A 24,727-nucleotide genomic window follows, 5' to 3' on the forward strand; every position below is an offset into this window, starting at 1 on the left:
AAAAAAAATCAACTACAGTCACCCATTTGTTATCTATGTGAACAGAAGAGGGGAAAAAAATGCCAATAATTTTTTTTTTTTTTACAACAGCATCATTCCTTCAATGGCGGAATGACAGGTAAAACAAAGTGGCGAATCCATAGGAGCTCTGGAGTTTGGTGTGGGAGGACGGGAAGGGCAGTCGTGGGAAATACGGCAAGCGAGGGAGGCAGGTTTCAGGTCACGGAAAGCCTTTCGTGCCTGTACTTTATCCTGAATATGACGGAAGCCACGTGGCCACTTTCCCTGCTTGAGTAACTTGGCAGTGCTCGCCTCGGCAGCACAGACACTAAAACTGGAAAGATACGGAGAAGATTAGCATGGCCCCTTCGCAAGGATGACACGCAAATTCGCAAATAGCTTGGCAGCAAGGAGGGAGAATGGGTTTGAGGGAGGCAGACCAGAAGGAAGGAACCTGGGGAGAAGGCAGCAGCCCCAGACGTTGAGGCTGAGCTGAGGAGGAGATGAACTCAAACTGGCAGCAGGAAGCAGAATCCACAGGACTGGGTGACTCCAGGGGTCTGGCTTAGACACAGAGAGGCTCAGAAACATGAGGGAAAGGGGATTATCAGCTCCCATCTGGACAGGTGGAGACATCCACAGGCAGCATCCCAAGGGCATATGTACAGGCAGGTCTGGGGTTGGAGATGGGAAGTGTGCAGACTCGCTTAGAGACAGGGGTCAGCAGGGTGTGTGGAGAGCTCCTTTGGGCATCGGGCAGTAGGAACCCTAAGAACCCTGCCACTTAGGGGTGTTTTCTCCTTTTTCAGTCATTCCCCCAGGAATTCCCTCTCTAAGGAGTCAAGGTGAATGAAGTGTGTGGGACCAATGGCCATGACCACCAGAAGTGAAGTCAATGAACCAGGCATCACCTGTATCTCAGATAGCCTCCAACAGAGAGCCAGGGTCTGTGTGAACGTGGATCAAGGACCTGGTGACAGAATCCGCGTGTGTTCTATGAGAAGGCAGAGCCCGCACAGTTGGCTGAGGATGACTCGGCAGAAGTTAATTAAGTCATGTCTGCTTCAGCACAAGCACTCTCCAGCCTCACAACCTTCTCCTCAAGAGGTTGTGTGGTCTGGTGGCGAACCTGCTAGAACGGTGTAGAACTAGCGGCACACGGCGGGGTCATAGCTAAGCTCTTGAACCCCAGCTCTGCTGTTTCCTCGGCAGTGATCCAGGACAAGACAACCAACCTCTGTTCGCCTCCGTTTCCTCATCTATAAACTAGACACAGTGCTGATAGTGATGATGCTGAGGAAAGTGGAGATGATGACGGTCGAAGCGGTGGGGACAGTGACAGCACCTGTCTCACTGGGTCGCTGTGAAGGGTAAATGAGTTCAGGTATGTAGGTGGCCAAGACCACACGGCATTTGGCTGGTAGTGAGTGATATGTAAATGTTAGCTGTTAGTACCTGATGAGTCATGACATTCCCCCGTCCGACATGAGGTGAATCCATAAAGCAGGAAGTGGAATCAGAGTGAGCAGAGAAGTGGAATTCGACCATCAGGAACCATGAGAGGAGGTTTGGACGTGATCAGCCTGAAGACCCCTTGCTTTGTATATGAGGACACCAGGTGGCCTGGCCGGGGAGTTACTGAGACAGTATCCTGAAGACAGTGAGCGAGACGTCCATAACTGCAGGCTGCTGAAGACTTTTCATCTCTCTCCGGCCCATTTGCTTTCACAATCCCTTTGGGGGGCTGCAGCTGCCCTTTTCTCCCCTTCACAAGTTCCAGACCCGCGTCTCCTGCTGGTTCCTCATGTTCGGTGTGGCTAACCCCAAACACCACGTTCCCCCACGCCTCCACATGGCCTGCACCTGGCCCCGGGCGTCCCCAGTCTCCCAGCACTACCTCCTTCCCCACATCCAGGAGTCAGCACTTCCTCGCACTCGGAGGCGGGCGGTGCCCCTCTCAGGTCCCCCTGCACCCCTGCCCCGCTTCTCACCTCCAACCTTGCTCCAAGCCACTGGGATCAGGCCCAGCTGCTTTCCTGCCACCCCTTGCCTAACTGGTCGCACAGCCAGGCTGTCCGCAGACACATCTTATTTAAGTACTCTTTCCTTGTGTTCCTCCCCAGCTCAGAAGCCCTCCTTACCTTCAGAGGGATGATTCCAAACTGTCTGGTCCAGTCTTCCTCCCCACTTCCCCCCCTCTTACGCTTGGGCCACTAGTGAGTCTGGATTTTCTGTTCCTGAGCAGTCCTCAAATGCCCACGATTGGCCCTGGAATGTGCCAGCTAGCAGGAGGGAGGTCCATAAGGGTGGAGAAGGAAGGAGCAAGGCTTCCACACAATAAACACGGGACACAGGAGGGCCGCAGGAGGGGCCCGGAGCTGCTCCCTGCCACCTACGGCCCTTTCCCCAACCCTCCTGTCTTTCAAGGCTGCCTGTGACATTGTTTTCGTCATGGTTTCCCTGGATGTTTCCATGCTGAGCATGGGTTACCTAGAGTGCTTGCCCGGGGCCAAACACAACGCCCGGGTAGGTGACCCTTCAGTCTCAACTGGAGATGACCCCTTAAGTCTTCACGATGAGCACACCACCATGAATATAGACCAGGGACCTCGTGGGCACACAGGGCAGCAACACAGTCATTACCATGAGGGAGGAAGCTGGTCCTCTTTCCCTTGTTTTCCAGAGTTTTCTTTCATCCATGGGATCAGCTACTTTAACCTTGGTAGGTTTTGAAAGAAAGGTCTGTGGCGAATGGGAACCAGCCCAGCTAAGAAGTGTTTCATGGGTGCTGACAGTGGCAAACAAAACAGTGTACAAACAAAATAGACAGCCCGTGGGAGAGCGGAGACAGCAATGGCTCTGCCTCTCCTCTAAAAGGAAGGAAGGAAAAAACTATGAAGAATCAAGTCTTGGGATATTCAGTACAACCAGCAGCAAGACATTTGTCTTCTACTTCTGAGAGCACAGTGTGTTGAGAAGGCAAACTTCCTTCTGACACCTCTGAAATCAAGGAGAGCACGCTTCCCTAAGGGACAGACACCAGGCTTGAGTCCAAGACCTCCACACAAGTTCTAGAAGGGTCTGGAGCCAACTTAAGTTGAAGTAGATACAGATTTGTCCCAAAGCCTTTTCAATTATGGGCCTATGTTAATAAGGCTCTATGTTAATAGGCAGGGTTGATTAGTTGGGATTCATAAGTCAAGAGAGAAAGGAGGTCTAAAAACTAAACTGTTGGGGCACCTGGGTGGCTCAGTGGGTTAAAGCCTCTGCCTTCGGCTCAGGTTATGATCCCAGGATCCTGGGATCAAGCCCCGCATCGGGCTCTCTGCTCCGCAGGGAGCCTGCTTCCTCCCCTCTCTCTCTCTGCCTGCCTCTCTGCCTACTTGTGATCTCTCTCTCCCTCTCTCTCTCTCTCTCAAATAAATAAAATCTTTACAAAAGTAAAAATTAAAAATTAAAAAAAAATTAAACCAAATTGTTATCTCTAGAATGTGGGTTTACAGTATTCTCTCCATTTCTACTTAATAGATACTCCCATGGTTCGGGAAGTTTGGGATTTGGATGTTACTGTATTACAATTTGCTCTAAATGCTAAGATGTGAATCATAGTTGGTGAAATTTCTACGTAGGATTCCAAACATCCTAAATGTCTCCCTCAATCCTGACATGCCCAGAGGTCCAGCTGTATTTCGCTGTTCATTGCCAGGCACGTCTGGGTGGAGCACTTAGTAATATTTGTATTTTTAAAAACCTCAATTGACCCCAACTTAGCCACTTGACCCCAGTCTACCTCCCCAAGTCTCTCCTTCCTCATCTACAAAATGGGAATCATAACAGCTTCATCAAAGTGATACAAAAACTCATTTAGACACTATTAATAAAAGAGAAAATTGCTCTCTCCAGGCCTAGTGCCCAGGAACAAGGCCTTAATATGTATCCTGCTCCCACATTCTTCTTTTCTTCTCTCTACTAGTGGACATCACTCCCCAAAAGCTCCGGGCAAGAACTAAAGCCCGGAGAGGGTAGGAGAGCATATTCAAAGACCTGGTTTTCGACTTAAAAAACATTTGTTTGAGGGACGCCTGGGTGGCTCAGTCGGTTAAGCTGTTGCCTTCAGCTCAGGTCATGATCGTGGGGTCCTGGGATCGAGTCCTGCATCAAGCTCCTTGCTCAGCAGGAAGCCTGCTTCTCTCTCTGACTCTGCCTGCTTGTGCTCTCTCTCTCTCTTTCTGAGAAATAAATAAAATCTTTAAAAAAAAAATTTGTTTGAAATTCTGATCCAAAAGTTATATGCCTAAAAAATTCATTACCTCTGTTTTAATCATACAAGAGCCGTACAAGGAAAAGATCTTCCCAAGCATCTAAAAGGCCACCACTTAACAGTGTTGGCTGCAAAAATTTCAGATTTTCCTCATGAGTGTAAAGTTTAAACGTTCAAATTTGCAAAAGAGAAGCAAATGGGAATAAAGACATTCACAGCAAGCTATTTCATAACCACGAGTTATCATTTACACATCAAATACATACGGCATTGAGACCAAATGTACAGAATTTCCACATTTATATACAGTAATCAACATAGTGCACAATTCAAATCTATCTTACAATCAAGTGTACAAGTTTAAATATGGCTTTATAAACTACTAACAATAACTGTGCTAACGTAACTTATAGGTCCAGAAACACTGGAATGCCACCTCCACATTGAGGCCCTGTTCAGCAAGATGCCATCACTGTATTTGCAAAACAGATGGTGCAGGTTCAATGCTTCTAGGCCGCGTCCACCCATCAGCCCCCAAGCAGCTGAAATGTGGGTCTGAATGAGACCAACCTCAGTCCTTCCTGCCTCAGATATCTGGAAATAAATCCATGCATCTTCTACACATTTGGAGACGTGGGGTTATAAACAAATAGAAGAGAGATATATAGTCAGTGAGACAATGATTACCAGGAATTATCGGAACATGCTTTTCAGATGGGTACCGAAATTCTCAAGCAATACATCCCACATTTGCATAATTTGTTTTTCTTCCCCTCTTTTCTTTTCTTATTTTGCTTAAATCCATGGACTGTGAAATCTTCCAGAAATTTTCGAAACATTCTAGATCAAGTGGTCCCAAAACCAGAATTAAAAATAGCTCTTTGCTATTCTCTTCCCCAACCAAAAATGCCCATTTTCAGTAAAAATAAATACACACATACATCCATTCCTTGACCTACGATCATGCCTATTTTACATACACTTTTCCACAAATGTTACACACACATTCCTTAATCAATTGCAGCCTTCTAGGTGCTAGCCCTAAATACACCTTGCCCTGCTCCCTAAACTCTATTGAGTACAGGAGAATAGTCTTTGCAACGTTCTATGTTTGCCATGGTTTTTAATGTATGTATCAGTACAGCAGTGTGAGCAGTGTGTGTGTGTGTTTACAAATAAATATACCAAAGGGCAAGTTCAGAAAGTTTTACTGTGGGGTGAATGAGCACAAAGGTTTAGAGACCGCTACCTCAATGCAGATGATTTGGGGTGTCTCCCTCTAAAATACATCTATAAAACAAATATACATTACTTTGTACATTTTTTATTTATAAAATGGAAAGCATATGCCACAAACCCTTTTGAGAAACTAGAAGGAAGTTCCAGAGTCAAAGGAACGGGGTGGGGGCCAGCTCTCTGCTCTTAGCTGTCCCCCAACTTCCCAGACTTGGCTTCAGGTGGGACAATCCCGGAGCTTGAGCGTATAAATTAAGACAAAGATCAATGCTACTTCAGTGCTCCCTGCACCATCTTTTGTAGTCTTTTGTATACCCACAAACAATCCTTCCCTACAAATTGCTTGTGTTTTCGATTTATGAGCCTGGATTTTGTACTGTGGCACTAACGCCACCACTGAGACAACTTTTGATGTGCCTGACACATTCTAACACAGCCATGCCACATGGCTGCCTGAAGCCGTCACATCTGTCACCCTTTCCTCCTCTCCTCCCACTCCGGCGAAATCCTAATACCACCAAGTGAAGAATTCGGACCCTCATCCTCCCCACCATGACCGCCATCACCGCCGTGTGAGTCTTCGACCCTCCGCGGGATGCACATCTCTGGGGAAAACACATGTTTACAAGAAGCATGATCCCGTGAGACGGATTACTTGAGGTAATCGTTTTGACAGGAGGAACAAAACATGTCACCCCGGCGGAAGCAGAGATTCCTCAAAAATTTGAGCACTGTTTTTAATCTTATTGCTGCAAGAGAATTCAGATACGATTTGCTTAAAGTAAAAATACAATCATCTGGACGTGGGTTGTGTACGAATAAGCCAAATGGGATCTCTTATCGAGAGAGAGAAGCAAACAGGGCACAATGCTTCCAGTTCTGAACAACTGTTAGAGGGAAGAGTCTACATTGCTCTTCTGTTCTGTTTTGTTTAAGAGGAGGGAGATGGTGAATATCCAAAGCATTTCTCTTTCCTAGCCCCCCACTGAACAACTGCATTCTCTCTGCTATCTGTTTAGCCACAGCTAATTAACATGGCAATTCAGGAGCTGAATCCTATTGTTTTTAAAGCCATAGGTAATTTTTAGAAAGCACTAAAGAAAGGAAAAGGTTTGACTATCATTGATAAATGAGTTGCTCTATTTCAACCACAAAGTAAAAAAAAATAATAATAAGTGTGCTTGCAAGGGTAGGGGCGGGGGAGAGGGGAATTAGTCATATTTAGCAATACTACTTTTTATAAAATTAGCCATTATCATAAATATATATTGCTCTGCTATTAGTGGATTGCTTCAAAATATTTAAAGCTGCAGTCAGGAACAACAATTTTTAAAAATCCAAGAAGGCCATCAAGTTCATTGCTGACATTATTTAATTACATAAGAACACTAAAGTCTCTACCAATCTCTTATTCTAGGTAACTTGTTTCTCCCACTAAAATGATCACGAGTGTTGGTGCTGACTAGACCACATTCATAAGTTAGTTTATTATTGCAATGGGCCCCTCCATTTATCTAAAAGTTTTACAATTTGGGGCAATAATCTTCTTGAAATTTGAGCATCCCTCCTCGTCATAATCTAGCCAGCAACAGAAGTTTCAGAAAGCCTTGTTCTGGGGACAAGTTCCCCACCTTAGCAAGAGCCAGAATGCTTGAGGGGGTCACATTGTCAGCCCCAAGAGAGCTGAGTCACTTTCCTTTAAGCGATTTTTCAATTTCCTCTGTAACTGTCGCTCAAGACCAAGGTTGATACATTACTCATTCCAGTTATCTTATCCTGAAGGTTAAGGAACCTTAAATAATTTTCAGACATTCTGTCAAGTCAGGGACTAAAAACCCAAGTTTCTGGTAAGGAATTCCAATGAAGAAAACATTCATGATGTGTTTGCATTTACTCCCGTCACTGGCTCCAGGCAAGCGGGACCTCCAGTCCCACCCACCAAGGGGATCCTCTCAAACTTTGCCAAGCTTCATCCAGACCACTGGAAGCAACTGAATAAAGGTCAAGCACTCCACAATCATACATAATGGATGGCTGAACTTATTAAGGATGGGTTGCCGGAGTTCAGCGTTCAGACTTGGAAGTATTTGTCCTCAAATGTACTTTCATCGGTTCTTGTTCAACTTACACAGCCCTGCACATATGGAAGAGCAACGAATCTTGGATGATAGGAGCAATAAAAATCCCTTCACCCTGTAAAAAAAGAAAAAGACGACAACAGCGACACAGAAGAACCTGAGTAGTTATCTATCAACAAAGGCACCATCCTTTTATTGAATATACACTCAACAATTATCCTATGAATGAATGGATGGATGGATGGATGGACGGATGAATACAGGAAAATGTGCTTGTACAGACCTTTTCCTATAAGGAACAATCCAGCCTCTTCTCTCCTACCTGACGCCGCCCCCCCTGCGGGTCAGCCTACCCATGCAGAAGTGGTGGGCTCGAGAGCTGAGAGGAAGCTCACAGGGCCCTGAATTCATTCGGATAAACCAACTTTTTAGATGGTTTAAGGATAACTGACAAAAACAATAACAATAAAGCCTTGTCAGTTTCAGAATGCCAAATCTGTCAAAACAAAGCTATTTTCTCAATGAATGCAAGACACCTCTTCTCCCTTCCTTCCCTGTCACTCAACACACACGGCATGGATAGTAAGAAATTCTCTTGCATGCACGTCCCATACCAATTTTTCTCCTCTCTGAATAGGTCAAAGGCAAGAAAAGAATGAACACTAATCATGGGAACTTTTAAACGCTCTTTTTATACAGAAGGTTTCTTCAACTGGGGTCCGTGAGCGCCTCAGGAATCCGTGGATGATTTCAGGTCTCTAAATCTGCACTTCTGGGTAAAATTTTGTGTATTTTCATATATATATTTTTCTGGTAAAAAGGCAGAGGGCTTTTATAGGATTCTCAGTGGCATCTCCGAGGTCAATTTAAAACCACTGCTTTTTAGCACGTGGCCTGCTTTTGGGTAGACCTTTCCCATGCAGCCATCAGGGAAGGAGATGATGATGAAAGCTGTGTTTCTAGAGGGAGGGGAGATTATAATGAGCTAAGAAGTCTTCTTGCAGAATGGAGGAAGCTGGGCCTTAAGAGGTGGGCATGAGTTGGGCCAGCGGACAGAAAGGGCAGGCGTTTCAGGAGAGAGGCTAGCATAAGCAGAGGCAGAGGGGGGAAATGAGGTATGTCTAGGCAATGGCAACCAATCCAACCTGGATGCACTGAATGGCTCACATGGAGGAGCCGTGAGAGACACCCCAGGGAAGGAGAAGAAGGAAGAGGGGAGAATACCAGGCCCCAGGGAGCGGCCCTCACCCTGAGGCAATATGGCACACCCTCAGGGCCAGAGCTTTTTAAAAAAATTAGTGGTGATGGGTAGAACGGATCAGGGAAGTGACCAAGCATTTAAAAGAGGCTACCACAGAAGTCTAAGGAAAAGAGGATGACCTAACATGAGGGTGCCATGTCTGTTCTGTTCCCCACTCCATAGCCAGGGTGGATCCCAGGGCCAGGCCCAGGGTAGGTGCTCAGTAAACACACAGTGAGGGAGCATATGGGCATGCATTCTTAAAAGATAAATAACAAGTCCCGGAAATCAACCTCAGGTAACAATATATATGTATAAAATAAAAATAAAAATATTGTTAAAAAAAAAAAAAAAAAAGATAAATAACAAAGAATAAGGAGTCTTGGCTACTTGCTATCATTCGCACAGCCTAGCAGTACCTTGCAGAGTAAACCCTAATGAAAGATCGCTTAGGTTGGCCTGGACCGGACTGAATGGACATGGAGGACAAGAGCGGAAGACTCTAAGCACTGTTGGAGAGAGACTGGGGACAAGCTGGCTCCATGGGAACAGAGCAATTTCTCAGGGGACGTGGGTTTTCAAAGGAAACCAAGTCAAAATGGTGCCATGGCAAGAACCATCTAAGGCCGGGCGAAAGACTTCGGTTCGGATCCTGCCCTGCAAATGAACACACGTGTGATGCAGGGCCAATAACAACCTCAAAGGCTCTCTTGTAAGGGGCTTCCTACAACCAACCCATGGCCCAGCCATACACTGCTTAATTCTACACTTTCTCTCAAATAATCTAGACAAGACCCATGAAGCTAAAATCCCTAGCTCTTCCTTTCCTTGAACACTACTTCAGGAATCCTATCCCAATACCTAATACCACAGCATACACAGGCAGGGTTCACTGGAGCGTCAGACTGTAGTTGTGATTCAAGTCCAAGTTGCTCTAAGTCTATAATCAGTCACCTGGGTAGCCCTTGGCCTCAGGAGCATCACTGTTCACAATTCGTTACATTACAACAACAAAATGGCAAACTCTGAAGATACGGTTTACCTCTGCATAAATTTATGTTGTCCTTATATCTACTCTGACATATGCAGATACTGTTGCTGCTCCTCAATCCTGATGAGTGGGGATGAGGGGCAAAGGGAGAGGGAGAGAGGGGAGAAATTTATTGGGATAAAAAAAGAACAGGTGGCTAGCGCGGGTCTTCTGCCCAACCTAGAACGTCTGTTAACATTGAAGATCACACTTTCCTTAAGTTACTTTCCAGTAAAAAAAAAACAAAAAAAACACAACTTGAACAAGTAAGCCAGATAACCAAAATGTCCCCTAATTTCTTGTTATTTTTTTCTTGTAAGTAGCACCTGTTCACCATAGTGGAGAACACTTCAGATCTGGGGAGCTTAGGAATGAAAAATAAAATCAAAATTAAAAAGATAAAATTAAAGCCCTCCCAATAAAGCCTACCCAGGTCATCCAAACCACAGCGAGTCTGTCTTGGTTATTTTGTTTCCATAACCCACATTGGAAAGGTCAAACCTGGGGATATAATTCCAGGGTTCCAAATTAAGTTACACCTACAAAATGTTTGGCTACCCAGTCATGAGCTGTCAGGCTGGTACCCAAGACTCCAAGTGGTAACGTCCATTCAAGCCCGAAAGGCACCCGGATAGAATGACAATGAACATTGTCTCTCCATGTCTCTCCAAGCAATGCACGATTAAAAAAAAAAAAAATGCAACTCTACACAATCATACTTAATCATTCTTGAAGTAAAGATACAACACACCTGGTGCTATAAAGTAAGAATAAATCATAGGCAAAATTCCAAACACAACTCTCTCCAGCTAAGAGTGGGGACAAGGCAATTCGGTCCTTGCATGGATGGGTCAACAGTCCATCTGTTTGTCGAATTCGCATTTCCAAGCCCAAAGTTTCCCTAGTCACACGGAACAACCACTGGCTGGCCTTGGAACACACTCATTAGAGACAGAAGCGGACAGTCCTCCCAAGTGACCCTGGAGATGAAACACGATCCTCCATTCATAGCTTCTGCACCACATTTTCATTAGGCACCAAACAGTCCTCTCCAAGATGAATGGTTTTAATAAGATACTAACAACCAGGTTTCCTGTGCAGTAAGAATGTCCAACTCAGGGCATCTCCTACACGGTTGCTTCAATGGTAAACAGCCTCGGCAACTCTCCCTCTTTACCTCTCAGTGGAATCCACAGCATTTTAGGATGTTTTTTGCAAAAGCCATATTCAAAGAGTCTTTGTCAAGCAAAGAACATGAACATGTCCCAGCACATGTTGCTGTCTTTAAAGTAGTGTCTCTTGAGCCCCTCAACGCATAACCATCGCCCCGTGAGCCCGCTGTGATCAGAAGCAAAGCAGTTCTGGTTGCAGATGTGAATCTGAACACTGACTCTCCTGCCCAAATCCACGACCATTACCGCAGCATCTTCACCCCCTATTTCACTGGAAAATGTTGTAAGTCACCAAAAATAATATCTTCAGAGACAGAGGGCCTTAGCAAACACAGTAACCCCAAGGGTCCCTGTGCTCCACGGGGAAGGAGAGGGAGCACAGGGAGGCTATGGGAAATCCTTAAGAAACATTAACGTTTGTCCCCGGCATTGCCTTCCTCTCGCAGGGCAATGGCTGAGAACACCGGAGAAGTTGCATTAGGAAAACTGCATAGAGTGTGCACTGCACGAAGTGCTTTGATGCCCGCGCCGTGATTCTCTTCACACTTCATCATTTCAGCACATCTCGCAAGGTCTGTTTTCAAAAAAAAACATTACAAACTGGCAAGCATCTGCTTAGAAAAATCAGCCAAATCCTTTCCCCTCCACTTCCGTGAAATCCATCATGTTCCTGAGCTTTACTCCTTTCAGATAAACCAAACACGGGCAACGTTATTAACGCTCGGGAGTCGACAAAGGACAACACTCCAGCGTGCGTTCAGGCAACGAAAGAAAGACTTCTGCAGACACACAGAACTGAAGACTGTTTGCAGCTGATGATGAGCTGTGAGGGCATGTTCAAGGTTCTCTCCGCCAAAGAGTTCGATTCAAGCAAGATCACAGGGAAGAACGAGGACCGAGTCCCAGCTGTGCCTCTGCGCGTATTTCGTCTGCTCGGCTCTGGCGAGTGACGGCGGCTGCTGCTGGCCGGACGTGGATCCTTTGCATCTCCGCACGTCGGAAGCACAACCGAGAAGAAAAGGTGTTTACGTCGCAGCTCTTCCAAGAGGTTTCAAGCGCCGAATGTTACCCCATGAATCCTCACAACACCCCTGTGAGGTAGGTAGGTGGAGAGTAGTGTCATCCCCACCTTACAGGTGGGGGAAATGAGGCACACGAGAATTAAGGGACTTGCCCGAAATCACACAGCTAGTCACTGGCAGGACTGAGAAGAAAACTTATACTGATTAGCACCTAGCACAGTGCTTTGCACGTAGTAGGTGTTCACTGAATATCTAGGGATTTTATTTGAATTATCGCAACATACAATATACACACATAAAATACAAGCAGCCACCATAGAACCCTTGTCTCCTACATGTCTCCTGATTGATGACTTCTCGGGTTACTTCGAACCCACGTGAAGCAAGGAAGGGCGCTCGAGAGTCCGTCTCACAGCTAAGCCCTCGGGCTGAAGGGGATCTACGGAATCGGGATCCACAGACGACCTGTTCTTGCCCCTGCTCTGCCACAGGATGTTAGTTTTCTAATGAAAACAAAAATGGATTTCAGGAACCATGCTGACATTTTTGTTTGTTTGTTTTTTTGCCTGTTTTAAATGGAGCCATCTTAATGGTTCTGTGTTTCGTTTGTACAAAAAGAAATAAGGCTGCTATAGTCCAGTTAGCTTGTGAGAAGTGTGCCAAGCACGAGGATCTCCTCCCAGCTGAGCTGGATTTCTACCTGGGAAACTGGACCCCCCCAGGAAGTGGCAGCTCGGGCAGAAGACGGTCAGCGAGGCTGAACATCACTTGCACTGTTCGTGGTCTGTGTAGTCATCCATGTCCACGTCGGAATCAAAGAGCGAGTGTCCAGTGAAATCCGTGTCTGGGGTTCTGGAAAAACTGTTCTCTGCTCCCTCATCTTCAAAGGTCTCTGTCCTTGAGTAAAAGCTGAAATCCAGCAAGGGCGTGTGGGTTTTGCTGCCTTCGCTGCTCTCCTCAGACTCGTAGATGGTGTTGTCGTCATCGTGGTGCCACTCGGGCCAGAATTTCCTCCTTATCCTCTCACAGTACATGGCCAGGTTGATCAGTTCACCTGTTGGGGGAAAGGGGTGAGGAAAGTCAGGGCTAATTCTCAAAGGCAGCAGTCTACCAGTTAGCCACTTGGCCTGGGGAATTCATTGGGAAGAATATGGTGGGGGAGACGTTCACAATATTTTTCCACAGAGGGACCATCGGATATTTAGGTTTTCACGTGTGTAAGAAGAAAGGTAAGCAGGAAAAGTCAAATTCGTGAGTGGGCTGAGTGAGATTAAGGAGGGTGTCCTATGGTGGGTAGTTTATCCAAAGTGGCAGCTAAACAACCCTCATTTGGCCGTGTCAAGCATTTTATTATTTTATGTTTGGTTATCAAGAGAACTGGTGCTTTGACTGGTTCATATTTGAATTAAAATATAGCCCATGGAAATACACCAACTATTAGTTGGATTAAGTCAGTCAGAAATAATCATTCGTTCCACAAATATTTGTAGTGTTATTAAGGACTGCGTACTATGTCACATAGTTGGAAAAAGTTATGTTAAGATGTAAATAATCCTAAATAAAATGGATAACTCAGAATTCTCTGTGGATGAGTGTACCCACAGGCACATTTAGTAAAACAGGTTTTTAAATATTTTTTTAAATAAAATGGAACAGCTATACCCATAATTAAGTTCCCACTCAGTCACTGGGCTACTTCTTTTCACGTGAATCAAAGGAACACTTTTGTTAAGTCACTAAAATTGTCCAAGCGTTCGTCTGAAACACAACACAGAATAGGACATTCATTTCCTAATTCCTGATGAAAAAAGCAAGAGTGAGTTTTTGCCTTTGATCCACCAGATGGCAGCATTGCTTACAAACACATAATTAGTCACTATCCTTTTCTGGATTTCCTAGCCCTAAGAATATTCTTTGGATGTTTGTTTTTTAAAAATTATATAAACATCTCATTATACAGGTAATCCAATGTTTCACTGCTGAAATTAGAAAATAATGGATACACCAAAAATAAAAGAATTACCAATAATCACAACTGTAATAACATTTTTATGTTCTTTCAGAAATGTATAGACATATATATGCTTACATATATTTATACTTGCTATTTAAGCATTTACTATATATATTCTGTTTCTTATGCTGCTTTTACCCCCTTAAGAACCTGTAGTAAAAAACTTCCAATTTCACGCTATTAGCTGATGACTGCACAGTAGCTCATTATTCAGATGTACCATTGTTTATTTTGTTTTTACCATACCCCCTTTATGGCCATATAGGTTGTTTCTGTATTAATGGGTCTATTGATTATAGCCTTCAACTACTCTATTTTCTATCAAAGAAGATAAGACATTCTCATTTTGGAAAGTGAGAACCCTGTATATAAAAACGGTATAAATAGATAAGGGAGAAAACATAAGGCTCCTATAATCTCATCAATCCCAGGTCATCACAATGAACATTTTGGTGGAATTTATTTCAGCATATTTTCTATTTATTTGTCATTATTACCACTTCCTGTTACTTTGCATAACATTATTATACACATTTTCCAACGGAAATTTTTCAAAACTTGATGGCCGCTCTGCTTAAGTAAGCATGCTGCCTATAAAACATGAAGAAGCGATTCCCCTACTCCATGAGCCCTACAAACTGGTGGGCTGATATCGCTTCCAGGGCACTATTTTCAGTTGCCTCAGGTCATAACAGCTCCCCCCATACAAAGAGTCCATTCTGACTGCCCCCTACTCAAGGAATTTACATACACGCCCAGGAGCCAGAAGCCAAGGAGCCACCATCAGTGCTCCCTGAAAAGACGCAGACAAACCCTCCCCTTAGATTCTCCCTCAAGGAAGCAATCAGGAAACACCTCCCTGGGTACTGCTGCCAGTCCCAGCTAACCAAGACTTGGACAAAGCTGTGGAGGCCCCAGCAGGGTTTGGCCGGCGGTATGGGGGGTGGGGGGCAGGCCTTGGAGTGGGAGGAAGTGATCAAAGATGGACTACGGTCACTTCACAGTGGGGTCTGGAGAGAGCTGTGTTTGCCTCAATCAAGACCATTTGCTCCGAGCTGTTTAGCAAGCAGCTAGAAAGTCAGAATCTATTCACGGTATCCACAGGATCTACACCGTATATGGTTCTAGGCGCTTCTCCTGTGGCTGTTTTTTCTACAGCCTGTTGCTTCACTTTTCTTCCAGGAGGGCTGCCCTGCCTTTGTCCTGTGTGACATGAATTCCCCTTAAGCATGCAATAATAAAAGTTAATAAAAATAATAACAGCAAACATGGATATAGTCTCTACTGTGTACCAGGCACTGGTTTGAAGGACTTTAATCATCTGTTGAAATAGTATTTGCAATAATCCTACGAAGCAGAAACTATTATTATCCCCATCTGTCATGGGAACGTGGAAGCAACAAAGAGGTTAATTAACTTGCCTAAGGTCACATAGCTAGAAAGCTCCATGCCCTTCACCATGAATCTATTCTCTCCCCCCCCACACATACAGCCTGGTTTGGGAATTAATAGCTTCACACTCATGTCCCAGAAGCTTTTTCTGTAATTCTTCCTGGGGTTTTAAGAATTATGAGGGACGGGTACTGCCCCTCAAAGATAATGAGTTGTCAAGAAGTGATCATTCCATCATGGAGTCCAGAAAGGGACTGCTTTTGATAAGCAAAAACTGGGAGCCCACATACCCATCCTCAAATCCCACCACTGATAAAAACAGTGGGATGGGGGCGCCTGGGTGGCTCAGTGGGTTAAGCCGCTGCCTTCGGCTCGGGTAGTGATCTCAGGGTCCTGAGATCGAGCCCCGCATCGGGCTCTCTGCTCAGCGGGGAGCCTGCTTCCTCCTCTCTCTCTGCCTGCCTCTCTGCCTACTTGTGATCTCTGTCAAGTAAATAAATAAAATCTTAAAAAAAAAAAAAAAACAGTGGGATGAAAATGAAATGCTATGGCTGAGTTCTAACCCCATCTGACTTCACCAATCCCTTGTGTCCCTGGATTCTCCAGCAGCTGACCCACTCACCATGCTACCGGACAAAAGAAAAGAAAAAAGTTGGCAGTAGAAACTGTGTGTGTGTGTGTGTGTGTGAGAGAGAGAGAGAGAGAGAGAGAGAGATGCCTGTGTTAATATAAATGCCTACATTGAAGGTGTGAACCTTTTGAAATAATAGAAAAACTGCATTTTTTTCAAAGTATACCTAATAATGAGATAACAAGGTCACACCAAAAAAAATGGTAAAAATTAAAGTCTGGTAACCTCCAACGTGGAGGGTGAGGCATTGTAACTACATGTCTGGTGGAATTATAAATTTCTATAACCTTTTTTTTGGATAGTAATCCAGTGCCATCTGTTGAAATGTTAACTGTACCTATCTGTTGGCCCAGAACTCCACTTTTATGTCTCTATTATACTAAGATAAAAACCCCGGTACGTAAAGATGTATGTATATGCATGTCAACAGCATTGTGTCAGTAAAAAATAAGGAAGAAAAGAAAGATGAAAATGACCTGAATGTCTATCAATAGGGATTGATAGAATAAATTACAGTGCATCAATTCTATATATTTTGTAGTTGTTAAAAAGGTATGGCATTCTATTAAATGAAAAGAGCAAGTTATAAAAGTAATGTATAGAATGCAATTCCATTGTTTAAAAATAGTTTTAAAAAAACCCAAAACTATTATATACATGTATGTAAACTTGCATATGAAAAAGAAAGGCAGAAAAAGATTTATTCCAAATTCTTAATATTGATTATTCCATGGGGGGGATACTAGACATAGATAAGGGGAAGTCATAAATCTTTTAAAATATTCCGATTAATCCAAGTTATTTTGACAACCATTGTATTTTTAAAACTAAAGTTCTGATAAGGTACATTAGTGAAGTACTAATGAGTGACTGGTGATATGCTTGGGTGGCTTGAGAGGCCATTTATCAGAAAGCCAAATGGTCCTCGACCCAGAGGTCACTCCCAAAAAGAATTTAAGAGCTTTTCTCTTAGAGGTCCTCCAAATGGAAATATTCCCTAATGCTCTTTGAAAAAAAGTGATTAATTTTTTATCTATCTATCTATATATCTATTTATTTATTTTGCATCACTGCAATTTCTCTAATGTTCAAAAACATTTTGGGGTGCCTGGGTGGCTCAGTGGGTTAAAGCCTCTGCCTTCGGCTCAGGTCGTGATCCCAGAGTGCTGGGATGGAGCCCCACATCGGGTTCTCTGCTCAGCGGGGAGCCTGCTTCCCCCTCCCTCTCTCTCTGCCTGCCTCTCTGTCTACTTGTGATCTTCATCTGTCAAATAAATAAATAAAATCTTTAAAAAAAAAAGTTTTGTACAATTTGACACTGAAAACGTTGTCTACCAGCCCCAGAACCCAGGACTCTGTTTCTCCCAGCTGCCAACTGTGTGCGGCAGGAATGAGCGTGAGGGAGAAGTGCGGGGTGGGGGTTGGGGGGGGAGAGGGCCAGCAGGTCCCAGCAGCACCTGTCCAGCCCTCAGGCATTAACCAGCAAGTATTTGGAAAACATGGGGCTGGCACCCCCACACGCTTATTACAGGCATTTCCTCGGCACCCCCCACTACTGCAGACCTGTGTGAAGGGCTGACCTCACGGAGAGCCCTGCTTGCTCTCTTCGGCATTCTGTCACAGGGCAGGGAGGGCACAGAGCGTATCCTCTTCAGAAAAGTTTGAAATAAATTTGAATGGTGTGACGAAGACACCACCTTCCCCTATATCCTATGCCCTGGCTACATTCTGGACTTGTTCTTGTTTCACATAATTGAAGCTAAAGGGGAGGGGCACCTGGGTGGCTTAGCGGTTAAGCACCTGCCTTTGGCTCAGGTCATGATCCCGGGGTCCTCGGATCAAGCCCCGCACTGGGCTCCCAGGTCGGTGAGCCTGCTTCTCCCTCTCCCTCTGCCTGCTGCTCCCCTTACCTGTGTTTTCTCTCTCTTTCTGTCAAATAAATAAATAAAATCTTAAAAAAAAAATAGAAAGCAATTTAGCTATACAGACCAAGAGCTTAGACCTTTTGAGATAGAAATTCCTCAACTAGAAATTTGGCTTAAGGAAATAACCAGAGATAAGCAAGAATATATTTTTATACAATATTCACTAGAGAACATTAGTTTAAAAATTATGTGAAACAAGAACAAGTCCAGAAAGAAAAGATTAATCACATCGATTACAATGTAGCCAGGGCATAGGATATTATCTAACTACTACATATGTTGCTTTAAAGCATATTTAACAACAAGGGAAATGGCCATGATACATAGTTAATTAAAACTACAGGTTTATAAGTGTATCAACATCATGATCCCAATTTTTCTAAAATATACACATACATGTACTTGATGAAAGATGAGGACACCAACCACAATATTAACAGTAGTTCTCTGTAAGTGACAGGGGGCACAAGTTCTATTTTTTAATTTTTCTATCTTTTCTAAATTTTCTCCAGCAAGGAAATATTTCATGTATCTACATCTATAATACACAAACACATACTAAGTATATTTTAAGAACGGCTTAATATTCAAAGTCTGTCCTCTTACTCCCTTAAATTAAGGAAAATTTCTCAATATTTTCGATGGTTCTGCTACACTATGTGGCTAGATACTGTAACTAATATCTAGGACCAAAAGCGAATATTATACACACACACACACACACACACACACTCACACATGTGGCAAGGCCAACAGTGCTTTGGATGTTCCAAAGCTAAGGCAGAAAACTGCCTGATCCAAGCTTTGATGCTCCTAGATTGCGCCAGTTCGGAAGCATACAGGTGATTCGTTGTTCCTGCTTCCCCTTCCTCTTGTTACTTCTTGGGCAAGTCTCCACCATAGAAAGAGCAAAGGTGGAGGAAGAAGTAGAAACCAAAGTAGTGGCTTGCCTTAGCAGCTGCCATCAGAAGGTTTGGAAGGCCATGCAACCAATGACCAAAATGGGATTTAGAGACCCTCTGTGGACTTTAACGATTCGTGCTACTCCCGGTTCCCAGGGAGAGCTGGAAGCTTCTAACTTGTTTAAGAACCAAAGTACACACAGCTACGTGCCAAAGTCCCTCACACATGGTGGTGTCATATTCTCCCAAGTGTGTGGATCTTGGGTGAAACTCAAAATTGATCCTCCAAAAAGGCTGACCCATTTCTTTAAAAAGGACACTAAATGTCTTGAGTCCTTCCAGGAAGTAAAAGTGAAAAAGGACAAGTCATAAATAATTTAACAGAAGATGTTTCATTCCTGCAAGAAGGGATTCTATAGAATTTGATAGTTCTAGTCATAATGGATAATACCCAAATGCTTCTGACTGATAACAGATGACGTCAGCTGGGTATGTTCATGCATGTGGGCGTGTGTGTACAACTGAGTGTGTATGGGGTATGTGTGTATAGAAGTATGTAAGTAGATGTGGCAGTGTGTGTGCTTGTTGGTGAGTAAGAGTGGTGGCAGGAAATAGGAAGTAACAGGAATAGAGTGTGGATATACAACGTGAACTAAAGGGAACCAATATATCTTAGATGATTAAAATGAAGAGAAAGTATTTTAAATGCTACAAACATCACCAATAAGGTAACATATTTGATTTACTAACTTCTAACACATTGCAAGACAAGGAACATCTCTGTGCTGATCACATAGGAAATTAAATATCAGTCCATACTACCCCTAGCCTCACCCAGCCGAAGTTCTGGAAAACCTTCAGTCAATGCCTGCTCTATTCCAGCCAAGTCTGGTAATGTATCTGGAGACATCCTCACCAATGGGAGGATCTGGAGAATGACTTCTCCTGTCCTTTACCTGGCCTGAGCTTCTGGGCATGTACATGAATCACACCCACACATACACACACACAGAGCTACAGCCTTCCCCAACCTTCCTATACACCCACCTGTGACCACCATACGTGAGTGTTCACCTGCCTCAGTTTCTTGTCTGATTCTGCCTTGCTTGGTTCTGACCATCCATCCAGCAACATTAAAAACATGCTCTGCACTATTCACTGGTGACCTCGTCTACAACCCCAGCCTTCTCAGCTGGGGCATAAATACCTTGGTCAACTCTGTCACTCCCCTTCCCAAACCCAAATACTGAACTTTGATCCCTGTATCAGCAGCCCCCAGGTACCTGCTCAGGTACTTCTTCAAATTGGAGATGACTCAGGACACCCGGGTGGCTCATTCAGTTTAAGTATCTGCCTTCAGCTCAGGGCATGATCCCAGAGTCCTGGGATAGAGCCCTGCATCAGGCTCCCTGCTCAGCGGGGAATCTGCTTCTCCCTCTCCCTCTGCCCTTCCTTCCCACCCCTGCTCCTGCTCTCTCTCTCTCTCTCTCAAATAGGTAAAATCTTTAAAAAAAAAAAAATTGGAGCGGACTCCAAACAGTTCCCATTCTCAAGAGGAAGCCTCTCCCAGAGGCCCAGCTTTCATGTGCATTCCACCTGTTCAGTCTGCTCCCCGACACACACATACACCAAGATCTGGTCTTTTGATACCAACCCACGTTGAGCTTACTGTCCCTGCCCCTCGCCTACTTGAATTCAACTCTTGGCTTACCACCCCCCACATATATTCATTCATCCCCTAGGTCTGGTCCCATTCATCCGCACTTCTACCCGCCCTCCCCAGTCCGTAATGTAACTGTGGCAGGCCTTACGGCCAAAATATACAACAATTACTACTACTAATAATAATAATAACATTTTATATGGTACCACACTATAAAACATTTGCGGACATTTCCCCTATTTTTCATAATCTTGAACTTCCTAGCTCTACTACTCTTAATGTATCATCTACAGATACCCACTGGAACAGGAGGAAAGAATGTACTCAAATGATGTAGAAACGTATGTACCTATACCTACACGTGAAATATGTAACACCAGTTCAGACTCAAAAACAGCATCGAGATGGGCGGTGAGTCCATCAGCCCCAGCCCACCATGTTTACTGCCGTACTCCGTAGAACGGAAAGTGGTGAGGCTCGGCACCAATGTCCCACAGAAATTAAGGAAGACCAACAAAATAAGGGCACGAGGTGGAATCCCAGCCCTGTTATCAACAAGTGTTAAGTCCACTGTGTAAGGAGCTGGTGTAATACACAGTACAATTTGCATCAACTTTGTTGAGAACATGGTCTAGGCAAGATGGCAGGTGAAAGTCTGGTCTTCCTTCAACCCCTACACATCCTGAGCATAATAAACTGACCTGGGGCACCTGGGTGGCTCAGTCATTAAGTGTCTGCCTTCGGCTCGGGTAATGATCCCAGGATCCTGGGATCGAGCCCCATATCTGGTTCCCTGCTCAGCGGGAAGCCTGCTTCTCCCTCACCTACTCCCCCTGTTTGTGTTCCCTCTCTCGCTGTCTCTCTCTCTGTCAATAAATAAATAGAACCTTTAAAAATAACAATAATAATAAAAAATTAAATAAACTGACCCCAGCCCTGGACACCAGAGCCTGGTGTCTCCAAAAAGCACAGTCAAGTTCACAGGCATAGACCTAGAATTCTCCATTGTGTTACCCGTACCCTTCACCCCACAGCAATTCCTAAAGCCTGAAGAGGTTTGTAGGGCTTGCCTTTGATCAGCCGCTCAGGTCTTGTCCCAGGTAAGGTCCACATTGCCTGTGCCAAGTGTCCAAAGACAGTGGCGTCCAGAGTAGAAAGCTTGGGCCCCATGATGTACTTCTTGTCACCTGCAGCAGACAGAGCAGAGAGGTCACTGGGCTGGCCTGCACCGCCCCAGGTGGTCACCGTGGCATTCGGCGCACTCGAATTATAGGTTCATTTAACTCTTGTCAAAAGCTTTGCAGAGTCAAAATGCACGTACCCCCTTTTTCTTTAAAAGAAAAAAAAGAAGCAAAAATGAAACAAATTAATTCTGTGATGGACCAATCCATACAGTAGCAAAACAGGGAAGTAACTGGGAACATATCAAGAAAAGCACATAAGGGAGGAAGGTTCATGGGGAAAGGGAGATCTTATCACCCACAGACCTCTGGAGGTAGCTCCTTGTCTCAAACTCAAGGAACTAAAACTTGAGATGCTTGAGAACGCCTGGAAATATGCTTAACCCATCTCAAAGGTAACCCACAACCAGCACACCAATGTCAGCACTTATTTTATTAAATTAATACATGTCCTCAGAAGAACTCAAGAAGCCTGGGCTGCACGACAAGGTTTTCCGTGCTGTTCCACGGTCTTGGCAATGCTCTCAGCACTGAGCACCAGCTCCCATGAGAAGGACTACAGAAAGAAAAACTATGGAATTACAGGCCCAGCCCTGAGATCGAGCTCACACACAACGAGGTGTCACACCCCTGCTCCCAGTCTCTCCTTTTCCATCACTGCTGAGCCAGCTCAGTCTTCATCAGCTGGACCATCTCCTCCGACCTGTTACAATTGTCCCAGGTCGTGTGCAGAGCCACTGACAGGCGCTGTAGCAAACGAAGGCCACACAGGTAGAACTGGATCCACCTCATTCACATCCTGGCAGCACCGTGATTCACTGTGGGAGCCTGCTCGGTACTGACCGTCTCCGAGCCTCAGTTTGCCTATCTGGAAAATGGGGATGATAGTAATACTCATTGTCTAGGGCGACTGTCAGGATGAATGGCATCATGCACGAGGAGCACTTAGTGCTCTATGTCAGTACCTCAAGCATTAGCTTTCATGAGCGCAGCCCCTGTTCCTCCAGCCCATTCCATTCCCCGCCCGACTTAAATCACACAAAGTCCTCTCTTCACCACGTCACTCCCCTTCACAAACACCGTCAATGGGCTATGAAATGGGTTATGAAATAAAATCCAAACTTGGAATTCAAGGCTCATTAGGCTCTGCCTCCAACCCAGGTTCCAGTTTTCTCTGCCGCTCCTCCCTCCCTCTAGCAAACCTGGGCAATGCTGCCCACTCCCCAGCACACTCCATGCTTCCTAAGGACGCATCTTTGCCCACGCTGTGCCCACCCCTGTCCCTGGCCCCCACAACCTGTATGCGCTCCCCACTTCTCTCCATCTGGTAAATTCTATCCATGCTTCAAGGTCCAGCACGAGCCTCCTTCCAAAGCTTCCTCTGTCTATTCTATCCGGTGCTAACAGGAGTCTTCAGTGCAGCCAGCCCTGTGTTCAAATGCTGCGGTTACACATAAACCTTGTAAGGCCTTTTACACCTACCAACCTTAATTTCTTGAGCCATAAAATGGGAGGAATTGCTAGTTGTTTAGGCGAATAAGGGAGATGACTGGAGGTGAGCACACAGCAGAGAGGTCTCGCCTCTGCTCGCCCACTCTCCCGAGTGACATTTCTTCCATACTGTGCTACGTGCTGCTTGGGTTTTGCTTGTTTGTTTGTGCATTTTATCTTTCCAACTAAATGGTAAGTTTTTTGGGAGTGAGAATAAGTTCTTATTTTTATTAAACAGACGCTAATGCAATGTTTACTACATACCAGGCATGGTTCTAAATGCTGCACCCATTTCACTGTTTTTGAGGGGCACGTTGATAAAATCAAGTATCTGATGCCTGCATATAAATGAGCTAGAAGGAGAAATGGCTGGAGTTGGGAATGAGAGTTAACAGACCGACACAGTACGATACAAGCATACGGAAATGTATCAGATCAACATTTGTTCCCCTTAAACTTACATAATGTTTTATGTCAATTATATCCAATTTTAAAAATAAGTTGAAAACAACAAAAAAATAACAAATGGAGCTAGAGATTATCTTTAAAAAGATCACTTCTACTCTATATTCCACAGGGATCAAGGAATACCCCACAATATCCTGAACCTAACCAAACTGTCTATTCTGGTGAGGACAAGTAAGTGGTCCTCCCCTTAACAAAAGTAACAAAGCAAACCCGGGTGAATCATCTGTTCTCAAGAGTGTCAGTTATTTTCCTGGGGCACCTGGATGGCTCAGTTGTTTGCGTCCACCCCTGCTTTCAGGTCAGGTCATAGTCTCAAGGTTGTGAGACTGAGCCCCACCTTGGGCTCTGTGAGCAGACTCTGTTCAAGAGTCTCTCTCTGGGGCACCTGGATGGCTCAGTCCGTTAAGCATCTGCCTTTGGCTCGGGTCATGATCCCAAGGTCCTTGGATTGAGCCCCGAGTCAGGCTCCCTGCTCGTCAGGGAGTCTGCTTCTCCGTCTCCCTCAGCCCCTCTCCCTACTTGTGCACCTGCACACATGCTCACTCTCTCTAATAAATAAAATCTTTAAAAAAAAATTTTTCTCTCTCCTGTCTCCCTCCCTGTCAGCCCACCACTCTCTACTCTCTCTCTCTCTAAAAAAATAAAATCCTAAATTTAAAAAAAAGTGTCAGTTATTGCTTAATGCACCCTGCTGGCTCCATGCCCTGGCCTTAGTGCTGGTATTAGTGATGCAGGTTGGCCAAGGGACCCTGACCCTGAGCTCTCATGCCACCCTGCGTGGGCAGGAGGGGCGTGCCCACCAGTGATCCGATAGGATGGTGCCAGGGCTCAGCCCAGTCGAGGCCCAAATGTTCAGAAGCCACAACGCAGAAGCCATGAGACAGTTGGAGGCACAACTGTGAAAAGGACCACACACTGTTTAAAGAGAAGAAAAGCAAGACAGAGGACAGCTGTAGGGGCTTCCTGCTCAAAAGAAAAAGAAAAAAAAGAAAATGTTGCTCTCCTTAATTTGATTTTTTTT

At 44.8% G+C, this 24,727-nt stretch overlaps 1 protein-coding gene and 1 pseudogene across 3 annotated transcripts in view; one reads left to right on the plus strand and one right to left on the minus strand.

Annotated features, from left to right (window-relative positions):
- The first annotated feature begins 304 nt into the window (after nucleotides 1-304).
- LOC123393172 lies at nucleotides 305-402 on the plus strand (annotated as a pseudogene).
- A 4,082-nt stretch (nucleotides 403-4,484) lies between these two features.
- FAXC (failed axon connections homolog, metaxin like GST domain containing) overlaps nucleotides 4,485-24,727 on the minus strand; it is a 76,147-nt gene continuing 55,904 nt past the window's right edge. For 2 of the 3 annotated variants that reach the window (XM_045084248.1, XM_004767076.2), the window contains 2 exons: nucleotides 21,637-21,753; nucleotides 4,485-13,093 (listed from right to left, as the gene is read on the minus strand). In XM_045084248.1, the coding sequence (XP_044940183.1) occupies nucleotides 12,804-13,093; nucleotides 21,637-21,753 (407 nt within the window). In that variant the 3' untranslated portion in view covers nucleotides 4,485-12,803. The remainder of the gene's footprint in view (nucleotides 13,094-21,636; nucleotides 21,754-24,727) is intronic. The other variant, XR_200562.3, reaches the window with a different exon arrangement.

This window comes from Mustela putorius, unplaced genomic scaffold, assembly GCF_011764305.1.
Source record: "Mustela putorius furo isolate JIRA1106 unplaced genomic scaffold, ASM1176430v1.1 tig00000759_pilon_pilon_pilon, whole genome shotgun sequence".
Classification (NCBI taxonomy): Eukaryota; Metazoa; Chordata; class Mammalia; order Carnivora; family Mustelidae; genus Mustela; species Mustela putorius.